The sequence below is a fragment of the Opisthocomus hoazin genome, chromosome 9 (assembly GCF_030867145.1).
Source record: "Opisthocomus hoazin isolate bOpiHoa1 chromosome 9, bOpiHoa1.hap1, whole genome shotgun sequence".
Lineage (NCBI taxonomy): Eukaryota > Metazoa > Chordata > Aves > Opisthocomiformes > Opisthocomidae > Opisthocomus > Opisthocomus hoazin.
Genome location: NC_134422.1, coordinates 19848441 through 19863593, shown reverse-complemented (window position 1 = coordinate 19863593; position 15153 = coordinate 19848441). Strand labels below are relative to the sequence as shown.

Sequence of the window (15153 nt, the reverse complement as noted above, 5' to 3'; positions counted from 1 at the left end):
GGGATAAAGTCCCTGTAGTGCACATGCGGAACATGTTAGGGAAGACGGTTTGGGTTAGTCCTGCCTCGGGCACAGGCAAGCCCGTCCGCGGGATTGCCTTTGCTCAAGGACCTGGGTGTACCTGGTGGGTAATGCGGAAGGATGGGGAAGTCCGATGTGTACCTCATGGGGATTTAATTTTGGGCGAGAATAGTCCATAAATAAATTGTATAAAGTTAGTTGTTAAATAACCCTGTCACTGTCTGTTATCACTGTTATAATTGTTATATTTTGTACCAGTAGTAGCATAGTAAGAATTGTCCAGATTAAAGAAGGATGGACTTTTTCGATGAAAACCTAGCAGAGCACAGCGATGATGGAACTGGACCTGGTTTTCAACAACTGGCATCCAGCAACTTCATCAAGATCAACGTCTCCTGCAGACTGTGGGCACGGGCTGCACCAGATACATCAGCCGTGAGCTCCGGATGCAGCAAGTGACCGCCCATCACCACACATCACCTCTCCCGCCATGGAAGACCATAACGACAGATGGAGCCTGAAGTCATGGATTAAATGAACTCAATGGACACTTTAGAGTGATGATCCATAGACTAAAGGAATGATATCTGGAGACAGGAGAAGTGGTGGTGATCAACCGGACAGTGGGGGACCTGGGCATGACGTAGATGGTATGGAATAAGGGGTGGATAATGTCCTGGGTTTGGCCAGAACAGGGTTAATTTTCACTGGACTCCAGGAAGGGGCACAGCCGGGGGGTGGGGGCTGACCCCACCTGGCCAAACAGAGCCTGGTATTCCATACCATGTGACGTCACGCTGGGTTCCGGTGGGGGGGGAGCGGCGCGGCGGGAACGCACTCGCGGCTTGGGCGGGCGCAGCGCCGGTTCCGGTTTCGGGAGAGCGGCTGTTGTACGGTTCGTGGTTGCGTTTTCTCCTTATTTGTATCGTTGTTGTTCCTGTTTTCCCTCTGTTTGCTGTTCTGTTAAACTGCCCTTATCCCGACCCACCGGTTTCTGCCTCTTTCTTTCCATTCTCCTCCGCACGCCGGCGGGGGGAGGGGCGGCCGCGTGGCGCTTTTGTTGCCGGCGGCAGCCGAAACCAAAACATCACCTTTTCTTTATTTTTCACAGTATCGCAGCCCCTGTCTCCTGAATTGCCTCATTTTCAGAACAACTCCTAACGGACACAGCTTTGATTTGAACAGAAACTATTTTCCCACTAGTCCAGAAACTCCGAATGACCCAACCTCAAAATATGATCCAGATTTTGCAGTCCTAAAACAGAAAGCTCAGGGAAAGCCCAGTCTCAGGCTGCCAGCACTAAGGGCTATCGTCAGCGACATTATCTGAGACCATTCCAGTTGGTGACTGTCACTACTACGTGAAAGCTATGGACAGGTCAGGCAACATTTAGTATTCTTAATTTTTTTCTTGAAGAAAGAAAATAAATATGTAGAAGGTGCTCTGGAAGGTTTTTTTAAATTGTGTCTACATCAGCAGCCATTTAACTCTCACCTCCCCTTAAACACAGGCATACACCTGTGTGAATCACAGAGCGACAGAAGTGCAGGAGGAAATGCCCGCGTAGAGCACAGCATCGAAAAGGAGCACGACCTGGACAAGGAGCATCCTAGACAGCAGAGAGAAACCTATCCTAGGGAGAGATGGCATTTGTTACAGAAAAATGATACTGAGAGCCAGAAGTAGCTAACCTAAAAATCAAGAGATTGGCTCAAGAGATGAGATTTTAAAAGCAGCACACATAGGATGATTTTTGCCTTCTGGATTATCAAGACTGACGTTTTCACATTTTCCATCTCTATCATGAGAGCTAAAATCTTGCCTATTTTATCTTTTAAATAAAAGTCTAGAAAGTCGATATTTTCTTGGTGTTGAAGGTACAAGATTGTGAGATTGTAACAGAAACATAAAAGTTGACAATAATGACCTGACTGATTTTTCTTTTTAATTTCTTGTTCTTTTTGTTATATTCAAAATTCACATGCATGTTTTGGATTGCTCACATACAAAACACATCTGTAACCTTAGCACTTCCAAATGACAGAAACTGTCCTATCACTTGTATTCCTATCCCTTACAATCAAGATACCTAAAATGAAACACTTGAAAATTGAGACTTTGTGAAGGAATCCCACTGCTGACTGTGGATTGAGTCACCTTCCCGTTCCAAATAAGAAAAAGAAGACTAGGTTTGGGGGTTTTTTTAACCCTACAGCCTTTCAAAAGGCACTTGTGGGAAACTGCTCTAAGGCTTAGAATATTGTAATAAATCGCAATGGGATTCTATTACATTGAAGAAGTTTGGTCATTGAGAAATGCTGAGCACCTGCCATTTCAAAATACAGCCTGGGTTTAGATAATTCAAATGGAGTACTACTAGTACTAAAACACACTATTAACAGCAAAATCAAAGGAAAATGTATTTAGTCTTGCATTTCTTGGAAGCTGAAAACATTCAACTGAATTGACTACTTGCCATCAAGTAGAAATTTTAAAAAAGATTCCATTAGAATGAAATATACTCTCATTTTTGCATATATATGGACACAAAAAACACACCCTTTCCTAATATACAAGAAAAACCTGCTGGAAAAATACTGAATGTTAGCAGGAAAATAATCAGTTACATCGTGGACCAGAAAAAAAAAAAAAACACACAACACCAAACTAAATCACTCACAATAATTATAAATCAGTATTATTTTCCTATATGAAATATATCAGTAGCAGAAATACACTTTTAGTAATAAAATGAGTTATTAAAACCTGTACTGTAACTGTAAAGCATTAACGATACTGTAGTACAGTTTGCACAGACCATTTCTCAATTTTTGTTAGTTTTGCTCAAGACAATCTTGCCAGATTTATTTTAATGACTTTTTTACTTTTTAATGAATATTCATAAAGTACTAGATAAACAGCTATTTCTGCAATCACTATGAAATGAAAAATTTGAGACTTAAAGATTAAAGTATAGCAGATAGCAAAAAAAGCAGTCTCTGCATTATAGTATTTGAACATTTGAGCACTTTATGTAATTACAGTCGTAATAGTTATGATGCAATAGCTCAGGAGAATAACAAACTAGAGAAAAGAAGCAGATTCTATTATTTTTGCATTGCCAGAAATCTACTTGTCTGCAGTCAAGCCAATAAACAAGTTTACCATTCATATGTGTACTGTCCTAGCTCCTGAACTGGGCAGTCATAGACCAGGACCCTTCGTGACAGACCCTGCATCCACCCAGCATAAAAATACAGTCCTCATCCCAAAAGGTTCACAAAAGTTTTTGCCTAAACAAATAAACAAAAAAATACAACCATGTAAACCTGGTGGGTCATTTACAGCATCTTACCCACACTGTAATAAACTACTGTGTTTATTCTTATGTGACACTGAGCACAAAGCTGATTATCCCATTTTTATCCAGGGTAAACCTACCTTGCATTTATGTCAGGCCAGCACAGACAATAAAAGAAAACAAGGCTCTGACATTACTACCTCGCCATACTTTTTTTGTACCGCCATCTTTTGTATGCAAGTCAAAGAAGAACAGATAGACACAAACAAATAAACATGAAACAATGAATAACTTCTGATGAGTGCCACAGTTAGTAATTTTAATAGCCTAAGAGTCACCAAGAACTGGTTTTGGAGAGATTACCTTTTCCTAATATTTCTGTTTAACATGTCTTTAAACACTACCCAGAACTTTACATGACAAGTTGCTCTAACTACCAGACTACTTCTGGAATCACAATTTCTAGACTTTCAGATCATGAAAATTGTTTCAGAACAAGAACACTACTTTCACACTGACTTTTGCAGATCCTACACTGAATTCTTCATCAAAACCTACATTCTTTGTGTTGAACTACCCAAAACATGTAAGTGGTATGAATGTGCACAACACTGGATTGCACAGGTCTGAGTCATTCACACAAGAATAAACAAAAGTCAGACAAAAAAAAACATTTAGTCAAACTTTACACATTTCCACGTTTTGGTAATAACTTTCACTAGATGTCTTCACATCAAGATTTCGATGTTTTTCTTTGAAACATTCTTTTAAGATGTCCTGTTTGTTCTCTCTAGCTTAACTTTTTTCATAGACATACATACACCAACAATTAGGGGAAGGAGGCAGGGCAAGGTAGATTTGGGATTTTTTGGCTGCAGTGTATTGGGACCTGCGAGCTATAATCCTGTTGCCATGTACAGCTCATTGCAACTGCTAACAGGAAAACGCTTCCTGCAGCAGAGGCAAATCCCTAATCATGGGTACAGTAGAGATATCCAGTTCTCAAAACTGATTCCCTTCCTTCACAAATGTGCTTCTGTCGACCGCACACCTTGTTAATACATGCACAGTCTTTAGCGACTTAATATTTCTCAAGGCAAAAACGTTTTTGCTGCTTCTTTGTTTGCTTTGTTATTTTTGCCCAAATTTGACCAATGCAGAAGCACTGGACAGAGAAGTGGGGGAAAAAAAAAATCACAGTTCACAAATATCCAGTGGAGAGTTACCCGGTTTTTGCACATTTATTTCTTAAGTTTCTCTTCAATAGGTCTTCTCCACTCCAAAGGTTAACTGCAGTTTTCTGTCCCTCTGGACACTATTGGCTTGCATTCAGAAAGCTCTCAACTACTCTTAGTTATGGCTGGGTGAATAGAAAAATAATTCCATGTATTTGGTGGCCAAAGTAAATCAATTTAGATACAGCAGACAGAGTCCTGCACTTCTGAGTCCTGCAAGGTGAAGTGAAAGGAACACAACCAAACTACAGATCACTGACAAACATTTTATCCTCTCTCAAACTGAATGTGGCTTTTTTTTAAAAGCTACTTTCAAAGTCTTTAACTTTTTCATCCAAAATGATTTTAGAGCAAAGTCTTGTGAGTTATGTGAGGTTTCAGTGGGTGTTCATAGCAGGGTTTTTCTCAATCCATCCCCCTACAAGATGAGGACTGTGGGAGGTTATTCCACAAGCAAGAGGTGCATTTGATTCTAATGAAGAAAGCCAGTTAGATGGCTACAGAAAAAAAACTCCCTTCCATGAAACTGGTGAGGTTAAGCATGAAGTCTTCTGCAGAGCTTAATACTATTTTTGAGAGCATGTTCACCTATTCTAGATTCATCCAGGTACTTCTCTCAAAAAACAATATGATATTCACTTATTACTAGCATTTTCACATGAGAAGATTCTCAGATGAGTATGAATCACAGAATCACAGAATCACAGAATAGTAGGGGTTGGAAGGGACCTCTGTGGGTCATCTAGTCCAACCCCCCTGCCAAAGCAGGGTCACCTACAGCAGGCTGCACATGAAACGCAACTTTATGACTGCTTTTACAGCCCATTGCCACATTTAATTTCAAAAGCTATTATAATGTTTCAATAAAAGCAAGCGGATATAGTTAAGTATTTCACTATAACACAGTCATTAAGAGAAACAGAATAAAGAGGATGCTTTCTAAAAGATAATTACATAGTCAAGTCTTATGTCTGAGCATTTCTAGCTTCTCTTCAAATAAAGGGAAAGGATGACAGTAATTGAAGGAGATGGATAATATGGGTTACAACCTAAGTTATGAAATTTTCTGTCAAAAAGTAAAGTATCTTAGTCTCAGAACACAGCAGATTTGCAGAGACTGTATGAATGTTTGCATTGGTGATGACACTTTTGGAACTTATACAAGTCTTAAACAAGGTAGCAGTAGTATCAACAGAAATGGAAACTGCAGGTTGTTTCCGAGGACAGTGTTAAGACGGCTGGCAGCAATTGCTGCACAGTTTTGGGGGTGAGGGGGTGGAAGGGAAGACTACTTTTTTTCCTATAAATTCATTTAAAACACCAATACCTATAATAGACTTATGTTGGCACAATAATATACTGTTCTGGGACACTGGTTCTACTTTGGTACTTGCCTAAACAGGTCACAGAAATGATTAAAAGAACTTCTTAAAGCATTGATTTTCCTGAAAAAGGATACAGGTTAACCACATTTTCACAAAATCAAAGGTAGAAGACAGCACACTCTTCCACAGGCAATATGAAATTATAATTTTCGTTACATTCTTCATACTATAGAGTATACCAGGAAAATATATCCTCTTTCTTATGAATTTTCAGATCAGAAACTTCCAATCTTTTCAATTTTGCATTAATACACTTGAGATACTGGTAGTGCAATCTCATAAAAAGCTGCATTCTTAGGAGATTACATCATACTTTATCCATTTCCCACTTAGGCAGGTCAGAAGTTTTTTGTTAATAGGGACACTAGGGGTTCAACCACTTCTGCATGGCTATTCAGCAGTTCACGGGAAAAGTGTATCTATAAGCTCAACCTTGAATCCCAAGGTAAAGAACAAACCTCCACAGCAAATGAGTGGCTAATACTTGCCATTCAAATTCTCATTCTCATCGTTATCATCACTTAGCTGCGGTTCAAATGAAAAATAGCAACTTCCTACATTTAGCAGAGCATATAATTTATGGATTTAGCTAAAAGCTCAAGCTTCACTTTTGTTTTACAGCTATTGTAATAGGCTTTATCTTATGAGATAAGCAGATGAAATAATTAAACAAGAATGAGAATGACGTCTTCACCTCTACCAAGTCAGGTTTTCTAAGGCTGCAATTAGACTTTATTGTCTGTCTCATGGGAATTTTGGCAACCTCCTCAAGTTGATTTTAGACATCATTATGCTGCTTAATTTCAAATAGAAAGCTTTCATACTTATTTGTATGTTTTCAGCATACATTTAAAAAAAAAATAAAGTCTGCATCTTAATATGTGAGGAAACACATCGATATTTTTCTTAGTTTAATTTTAACAGTACGAATGATAGGATTCCTGTTTGGCTACCGGGAAACTGTCGAAGGGATGGATGGATGGATGGATGGATGGATGGATGGATGGATGGATGGATGGATGGATGGATGGATGGATGGATGCTGAAAGCAAAATCCTCTTTCTAGAAATACACTCTAGCACAAATTTATCGATTGCATCTCTGGTCCAACCAGATGTAGGTAGGAGAGATTGCAGGAATTTATCCTGGAATTACTTTTTTTTTTTGGTGGTGCTTCACTTTACGAAAGAAATATAGCTTTACAGAATGAAATAGTTCCATCTTAGCATTCATGAGCTTGATGTTTCAGTCCACTAACAAAACACAAATTGAAAATTTTACTGAATCTTACAAATACTGAGCATGTCAATAGAATGCAGCCCTTTTTAATTTCTAATTTGTATTCTACAATCATAAATCAAATTATTCAAATTTACCAGTAGCATTTTCCTGAACCCCAAAATTAAAATTCTTGAGAAAAAAAAAATCCGGCAATCCTGCAGTTACTTTTATTCCTCTGTGGATTCTATTATTTGATTCTATGAAGAAAAATTATAAAAAATACTAGTCAGTATCAATAAAAAAATTCTAAAGCACTTACGATTGGTACACAATCTCCCTGATCGTACCTTTATTTCCCACTGATGTTCACAACACTATCAACACCCTTAACACCACACAGCCACCACAGAGTTCTCAGTGTTTCACTGGGAAAGATCTGACATGAAATCACATTCTTGCTGATGGCTGCTTACTTCTAAAATAAAACCCCTGTGCATATTCCCAGGTTGAAAAGCAAGTTATACGTACGTATGATATTCCTCTCCAGAAATGACATGACATTTTGATATTGAATTTAATGTCATAGTTTGCCAGACTAATTACAGTTTAAATTTCTGTTTTCTGTTTTTCCAGAATCTAATAGCAATGTTTGGGGTTTTTTTCCGTCCTTACGTAGTTTTACTGACTGTGAATGCCTGTAGAGAGAATCATAGAATAGAATCATAGAATCATTAAGGTTGGAAAAGACCTCTAAGATCACCACACCCAACCATTAACCCAACACCACCATGCCAACTAAACCATGTCCTGAAGTGTCACATCTACACCTTTACCGAACACCTCCAGGGATGGTGACTCCACCACTTCCCTGGGCAGTCTGTTCCAATGCTTCACATCTTTCAGTAAAGAAATTTTTCCTAATATCCAGTCTAAATCTCCCCTGGCACAACTTGAGGCTATTGCCTCTCGTCCTATTGCTAGTTACTTGGGAGAAGAGGTCAACACCTGCCTCACTACAACCTCCTTTCAGGGAGTTGTAGAGAGCAATAAGGTGGGCAATAAGGTGTCCCCTCAGTCCCCTTTTCTCCAGACTAATCAATCCCAGTTCCCTCAGCCGCTCCTTATAAGACTTGTTCTCTAGACCCTTCACCAGCTTCATTGCCCTTCTCTGGCCACACTCCAGCAACTCAATGTCCTTCTTGCAGTGAGGGGCCCAAAACTGAACACAATATTTGAGGTGTGGCCTCACCAGTGCTGAGTACAGGGGTACAATCACTGCCCTACTCCTGCTGGCCACACTATTCCTGATATTTAGTGCAATTGTTAGTGACTGATATCTGGAACAATTCCTCAGAGCAGTGGCTTCAGATCAGTTTTTCTTGATTTATAGTATCTTGACTACTTTTAATACAAGTTTCCAGAAAAAGGTGCAAAACAATCCCAATCTCTCTTCAAAAAGCAACATGCACATGCAATACTTTCTGGCATTTTTGAGTGTGACAGCTGTGAAGTGATTTCTCCCAGTGAAACTTGTCCCAGAACTTCTTGCAGCCCCACTGATGCAGACAGAGTCCTATGCTATTTAAAAAGCCAACAAGACTCCACTTCCTGCTTGCAATCACAAAATTGGATGAATGGTAGGCATCTATCTTTTTAATATACTCTTTGTGTTTATAGTAAGTGTAAATGTTTATAGTACATTCAAGATTCAGGTCAACTTAACTTAACTGACTGTATCAACACCTATAATCCAGACAAACTGCTTCTTTCCTCAGTTTGCACATAATACATCACCCATCTTTAAAACAGTCTTTCCAAAAAGACAAGAGTAAGCCCTTGTCACAGAATGACAGGATTGGAAGAGATCTGATGAGGTCTCCTAGTCTATCACTCAGCCCTAAAGCAGCAATAACTGTATATGCATCTTTCCTGTCAGATACTCATCTCACTTGTTCTTACAGATGGATAATGGAGATTCCACAAATATACTAGACAAATTGTTCCACTGCTTCATTATCCTTAGCGTTAGACAGGGGGTTTTAACATCCTTTTAATATTGCCCCATAACCTTCTGTTCTCTTCCTGTTCAGTAGGAATATAAGAAACTTATTTTTTGCAGCAGTAGCCTTTTATGTACTAAACGTGCGTGTCTCCATGCTCGGGCTAAGGAATCTCAGTTTCTTCAAATCTTCTTTCATATTTTTTAGGCCCATACTGGTTTTTGTTGTTCTTCCTGAATTGCTCTAAAATTGCTGTTTTCTTCTTCAAACACAGAACATGGCACTGTACTAATCAGCTAATACCTTACAAATGCCAAATATTACTTAATGTACCTTGAAGACTTCCTTTCTCCTAAATATGCTAATCTACCTGTTTCTTCGCAGCAAGTTCCTGCTCCATTTGATTAAAATTCAGAACTTCCAAATCTTGACATATCTTTCACATCTCCACCAAATTCCAAAATCTATGTATAATCAACTTGTTAATGTCTTGTAAATACTTAATTAAACAAAGTGAAAAGGCTCCACGAGGTGGCCAGGGAAATCAGCAAAAGTACAGAAGAATGAGGATTGAAGATCCTGTTTTGTCCCAGATATAGAAGGGCATGAGATGGCTTTCCTGCTGCTGCTCCTCCATTTCTTTCCCCGTGCCATAACCCAACCAATTCTTCCCCATGCACCTTCAGCAGCTCCCTCTTGCCTTTCATACCACAGTCAGCCATAATGTCCTCAATTCTCCAAGTTTGCACAAATCTCTCCACACTCTCAATTTTACCGTCATTTCACCCTGCAACTTCCTCGCCCCAAGACACTTCACTCCTTCTGTTTTTAGCAATTGGCTTTCTTGTCTATTCCAACTTTCACCTTGCCAATCCTAATCAACAACCTTGTAGAAGTGGGGTGGATTTTAATCATCTTTAAATATGCAAAACTTATTTCTCATTCCATGAGAGTAACTTTTAAACTTCACCAACACTGAAAATTGTATTGAACACATTTAGTCCTCCATCAATTTGGACAACACAAAAATGGGATTATTATTGCAAAGGGAGTCACAATGGCATGCTTCTTCAAAAGTCTGGGGTTTTTACAAAGCAGACCTGAAAATATATGGTACAGTGTATTACAGAAATGAAAGGAACATGCTATGCCTATACCTTTCTCTTCTCATATCAGATACACAACTAATTGTTCAAGACAATTTACGGTGGATTAATTTTTCCCTCACCTGCTTAAATCTTCTCATCCACTGAGGCTGTAAACACTACTTATTTAAGAAGCATTAAAAGATGTCAGTAGAAGTCTTTTGGTTTAGAATTGATTCTATTATTTTTTTCCAAAGGAAAAAGTAGAAAGGGAAGATGCAGTTAGCGGCAGAGGAAATTGAAAGTGTGTACTTAACAAGATGTAATAGTGGGAAGAACTCAAACCAGACACAGATGTATTAAAGTGGGATGATTTCCACATAGTATTCATACTTTTCCTTATTTTTGCACATTGGCTGCCCATTGTTCTTAAACAGTAACACCACAGCATACCATATGAACCAGAGAAACCTTTTTTAATCATCACAACATTGGCAAATATAATGGGGGAGGGGTTTGTTTGTTTGTTTGTTTGTTTTTTACAGAAATATGTATCCCTGACTGTTACTTCATTTCATTCTAGCCTTCTCCTGGAAAAAAGATTTATTTTTTCTTGTTACACAGAACTTGGAATCAGGCAGTAAAAAAGAAAACATACAAAGCAGCAATTCAATTCTAAATTTATACTTATAATTAGGTTTTGGGTTTTTGTTTTCAACGGTGCCATTATCTCAGTACTCTTTTCTTGAAAATGTAATAGTGCCTCTGTATTTTTCCAAAAGAATCACAACATTCCTAGAGTCTCTATACACTTGCCTTAACTGCTGCTATAATGCTAAATTTTGGTGAACTGGGAATTAGTACTGGTATACAAACCGTGGGGTCAGGCTCTGCCATTCATTCTCATAATGAGCAATACATTTCATCTGCAAGTCTCGCCAGAGGTCCCACTCAGCATTAACAAAAGCAAAAGAATTTGGCCTGTTACTGAGAGCAGCTTCCCACACTCACCTGCTACGTTAAAAATAGTTACTACCCAAGATCTCGCTATACCATTCTCCCACATACGGAGGCCTCAGTAGTAATAACTGCGTGCCATTTGCAGTAGTGACAAGAGTACTCAATACAAACATCTTACCTAGTGCACACAAACCATACCATGCCATAGTGCTTGCATACACATTTCAGATATGTGTGGACATATATCAGCAATGTCATACTTTAAGGTCTTGTGTCTACCAGATTTTAAAAATAAACAAATAAATAAAACAAAAGAGCTTTTTGAATTTTAAGACTGAATGATGATGGCAAGAGAATAGGAGTTTAGAAAGGAAGAGTCAATTTGGCTTCACATACATGGAGTTTACTGTTACCTTCAGAAAACACAGGAAAACAACACGCCAGAAATAAACATAGTTAACAAAAATATTTGCACTTTGCCTGTACATGCTCCTTATAAGCATCAAACCTCTGTCAGATAACAACTCTGTTTTGAAAGCCAGTTTTGACTTGCATATAGGATAGATCCAGAATGGACAGAAACAAAATACTCTACGAATGACTTTTGCTATGAATACACTGCCCTAAGTGACAGTTTGCAAAACAATTTACATGCGATGAGGTATACATGTGTACAGAGTAACAATATCTGGTCCTTGGACTAAAAATCAGTAAAAGATCTTTGTAGAGAAGATCTGCAGATTGTTTCTCCCGTTCTGCAAACAAATGATGTCTCCTCAGCAATCTTTCAATTACTCACAACTATTTTAAAGCACTCTGAATAATCCTACTGAAAAAATATACTTGATGACTGATAAACAAAAGATTAAATGATACAGAAAGCATACAAGTCTGCATTTTGTTACCATATTCGTATATGTACTGAACAAAAACAAGACTGTATTTGCATTTTCAAGAGCAGTTTGAACAAATTGTTTCCAGGTGAACAATTTCCTTTTTCATTTATTTCTACAACATTGCACTTACAGACAATTTGCAATGAAATTCTCATAGTTTTCACAGAAATTTGCCCCCACTGCAAAAAAATTGAGAAGCAGTAGCTTAACCACTAATAAAAGCGCTGCCACTGTATAAGAACTGTTTCCAAAAGGAGTTTCTGAAAAGAAACTAATAAGGAAATAATTTAACTCCTCAAAACCACAGGCAACAATGTATTTTATCATCTTGCAAATTGCTAGGGATCGGGTTTTTTAATTAAAAGCTTGTATAATAAATCAATTGCAATATATGACTAACACTACAATGAAAATAAGATTCCACTTTGTACGGACTGTGGGATTTTGGTGGGAAATTATACTGAGGTTTCACAATCTCTGAGCACCACTAGAAGATAAAATTAATCAAGGACTACAGTCACTATCATTTTACTATAAGTAACAATTTTAAACATATCATGTGTTACAGTTTCACAAAAAAAAAAAAAGAAATATTAACTCTGTTGCATATACTGAAGCCATCAGACGAAGCCCTTGAAGGACGTGAGCTGTTTCAGCTGGAAGCCTTTTTCTTCATGCCCAGAGTCCACCAAACCAGGAAGACGCTTGGAAACAGAAGCTTGCATTCCTGTTCGTTTGTTTCCAGTCAAGATGAGGATTGATCCCTAAAACAGAAGTACTCTAAAGGTACTGCTATGTCACAGCGTTACCTCCCAGGCTAACAGCACAGAAGTTAGCACCGATTCCTGCTCCTCAAACTCTGCCGTGATGCCCAGCACAAGACTCCCACCACACACATCAGCCAGGCTGACGGCCAGAGCATGTACACACGTGTTATTGCTTGAGACACAGAGAAAACGCCACCAGAACAGAGAAATCTCCCAGACTGAAGGAGCTGTGCTTTTACCATCGCTGTGGCAGGAAAGCAACGTTGCCTTGCTGACCTGCAGAGGCCCTCTCAGAAACAATGAGAGTAAGGCAGGACACACCACAATAAATACTACAAGGAGTACAGAAGTCTCCCTTCCCTATTTGAAGTAAACATAACCGCTGCTGAGCTAGTTAGCTGTAGTAAATGAAGATGGGAACCAGGCCGCAAACTTAACGAGCAACAGCCCTGACAGGGACCTGCAGCTCTGCCGGCAGGTACTGCATCAGCGCAGGGCTCTGCCAGTCAGGCTGCAGAGGGAAGCGGGGACAATTCCTCCTTCATCAGCACACAAGAAATACTGTCATCTTCTTTGGTCCTCTCCACCATAGCAACAGCCTTTTTTTCTGTGCGTGGCCCTGGAGGAACGAAACTTAAAGCCAGACAGCACAAGGCAATCCTGTACGTTGCCCCTTCCGAAAGCTGGCTCCTCTGCCTCCCTGCGCAGTGGCCAGCCAAAATCAACGCACACTGGCAGCGCGATCCAGCACGCAGGTTAGCAAGGGCGAGACTGCTACTGACCACAGGCTACCTCACCGGGGTGAAACACTGAGGACCAAGTAGTCTTCAGCAGAATCAGATTTCGTGAACTACAGATGGAAACTGGTTTTACACGGGACTGTCTCTCAAAGGAACGGAACTGGGAAATCGGTCTGGCAGTGAAAAAGAGGATCCTCCTTTGCTCCAGTGTCAGAAACTGCAACAGCAGCAAGGAACAGGAATTAGAATTCATACAAGCTGTCCAGCGAGCAACAGGAAAAACTGTCCCCACCAGCAGGAGACAGGCAACGCCAGAGGTAACCTCACACTGTGTAGCAACCTGCCACACGATCGAGAAACGGACCACGTCAACCGACGAAGGAGCAGACCCCGCAGCAAACGGGCTTGCCAGGAGCGCATCCCCCGACCCGCGGCCGCCGAGCACGGCCTCCGCCGAGCCCAGCCGGCGCTGCGCGGCTCGCCCTGCTGGCGCGGAGCCGCCTCAGGGGACAGCGAAGCCTCCGCGGGCCTGCGCAGCGCGCTCACGGGGGCGCGTACGCGCGGCCGGACACCTGTGTGCGCGCACCGGGGGCCTCTCCCTGCCCCACGCACCGGGGGCAGCGACCCCGCTCACAAACGGAACCCCGGTACGAGACCAAGACCGACGCCTGCAGCCCGCGTGTGTCAGGCCGACAGCCACCACCACCTCCCCCCTCCCCGACCACCAGCCCCACGCCCGGGAGCGACAAACTGCGACACGAAGCAGAGCCCGGAGCCCGGCGAGAGGCGGACCCAGAGCTTGGAGGGCCGGGGACCCGCAGAGCCGGCCCCAGCCCCGCAGTAGGATCGCCAGGGAGCAGCCGGCGGGTACTCGCCCCGCAGCACTGCCCCAGCGCCGGGGAGCCGGGCGACAAGAAGACGCCGGGGAGCAGGGGGAAGCGGAGGGAGGGGGTGCCTAGGGGAAGGGGATGCCTGAAGCGGGGGGGAGCCGGGGGGGCAGGCTGCTCGCCCCGGCGGGACGCACACCACACACGCACGAACAAACACGCACCGCTCCACCCCCCGCCGCCGCATCGCCCGGCACCGGAGCGAGCCAACCTGTTTCCCCACGCACCAAGAAACGGGCTCCGATCCCCCCCCCCGCGGCAGCCGTACCGTGGGCAGCAGCGGCTCCATCTGCGCCCCTTGGTCCTGGGTCTCCATGCGGCGGCGGGGCCGCGGCGGCGCCCTCCCCGCCGCCCGCCCGCCCGCGCGCTCTTCCCGCCGCCCGCGCGCGCTCCCCGGGCGCTGCGGGAGCCGCTGGGCTGCGCTCCGCAGCGCTCCCTCCGCGGATCAGGCGGCGCGGGGGCAGGAAGCGCGCGCCAGTCACATGGCTCCGCGCGCACCGCCGGCCCCAGCGCGGGGGGGAGGCGGGGGCCGGGCCCACCTGCGGGACGCGGACGGATCCCGCCGCCCCCTCCACCCCGGGCCGCGGGCGCCGGTACCGCCCGTTCCCCCGCACGGCACTTGCCCGCTCCCCGCGGCCGGAGCGGAGGGCCCGG

At 42.4% G+C, this 15153-nt stretch overlaps 1 protein-coding gene across 2 annotated transcripts in view; it reads right to left on the bottom strand.

The window, feature by feature from the left end:
- The window catches only part of SLC4A10 (solute carrier family 4 member 10), a 178331-nt gene extending 163455 nt beyond the window's left edge, over window positions 1–14876 (bottom strand). Inside the window, exon 1 of one of the 2 annotated variants that reach the window (XM_075429856.1) lies at window positions 14768–14876. In XM_075429856.1, coding sequence (XP_075285971.1) covers window positions 14768–14815 — 48 coding nt within the window. In that variant the 5' untranslated portion in view covers window positions 14816–14876. The remainder of the gene's footprint in view (window positions 1–14767) is intronic. The other variant, XM_075429857.1, reaches the window with a different exon arrangement.
- Between the last annotated feature and the right edge of the window lie 277 nt (window positions 14877–15153).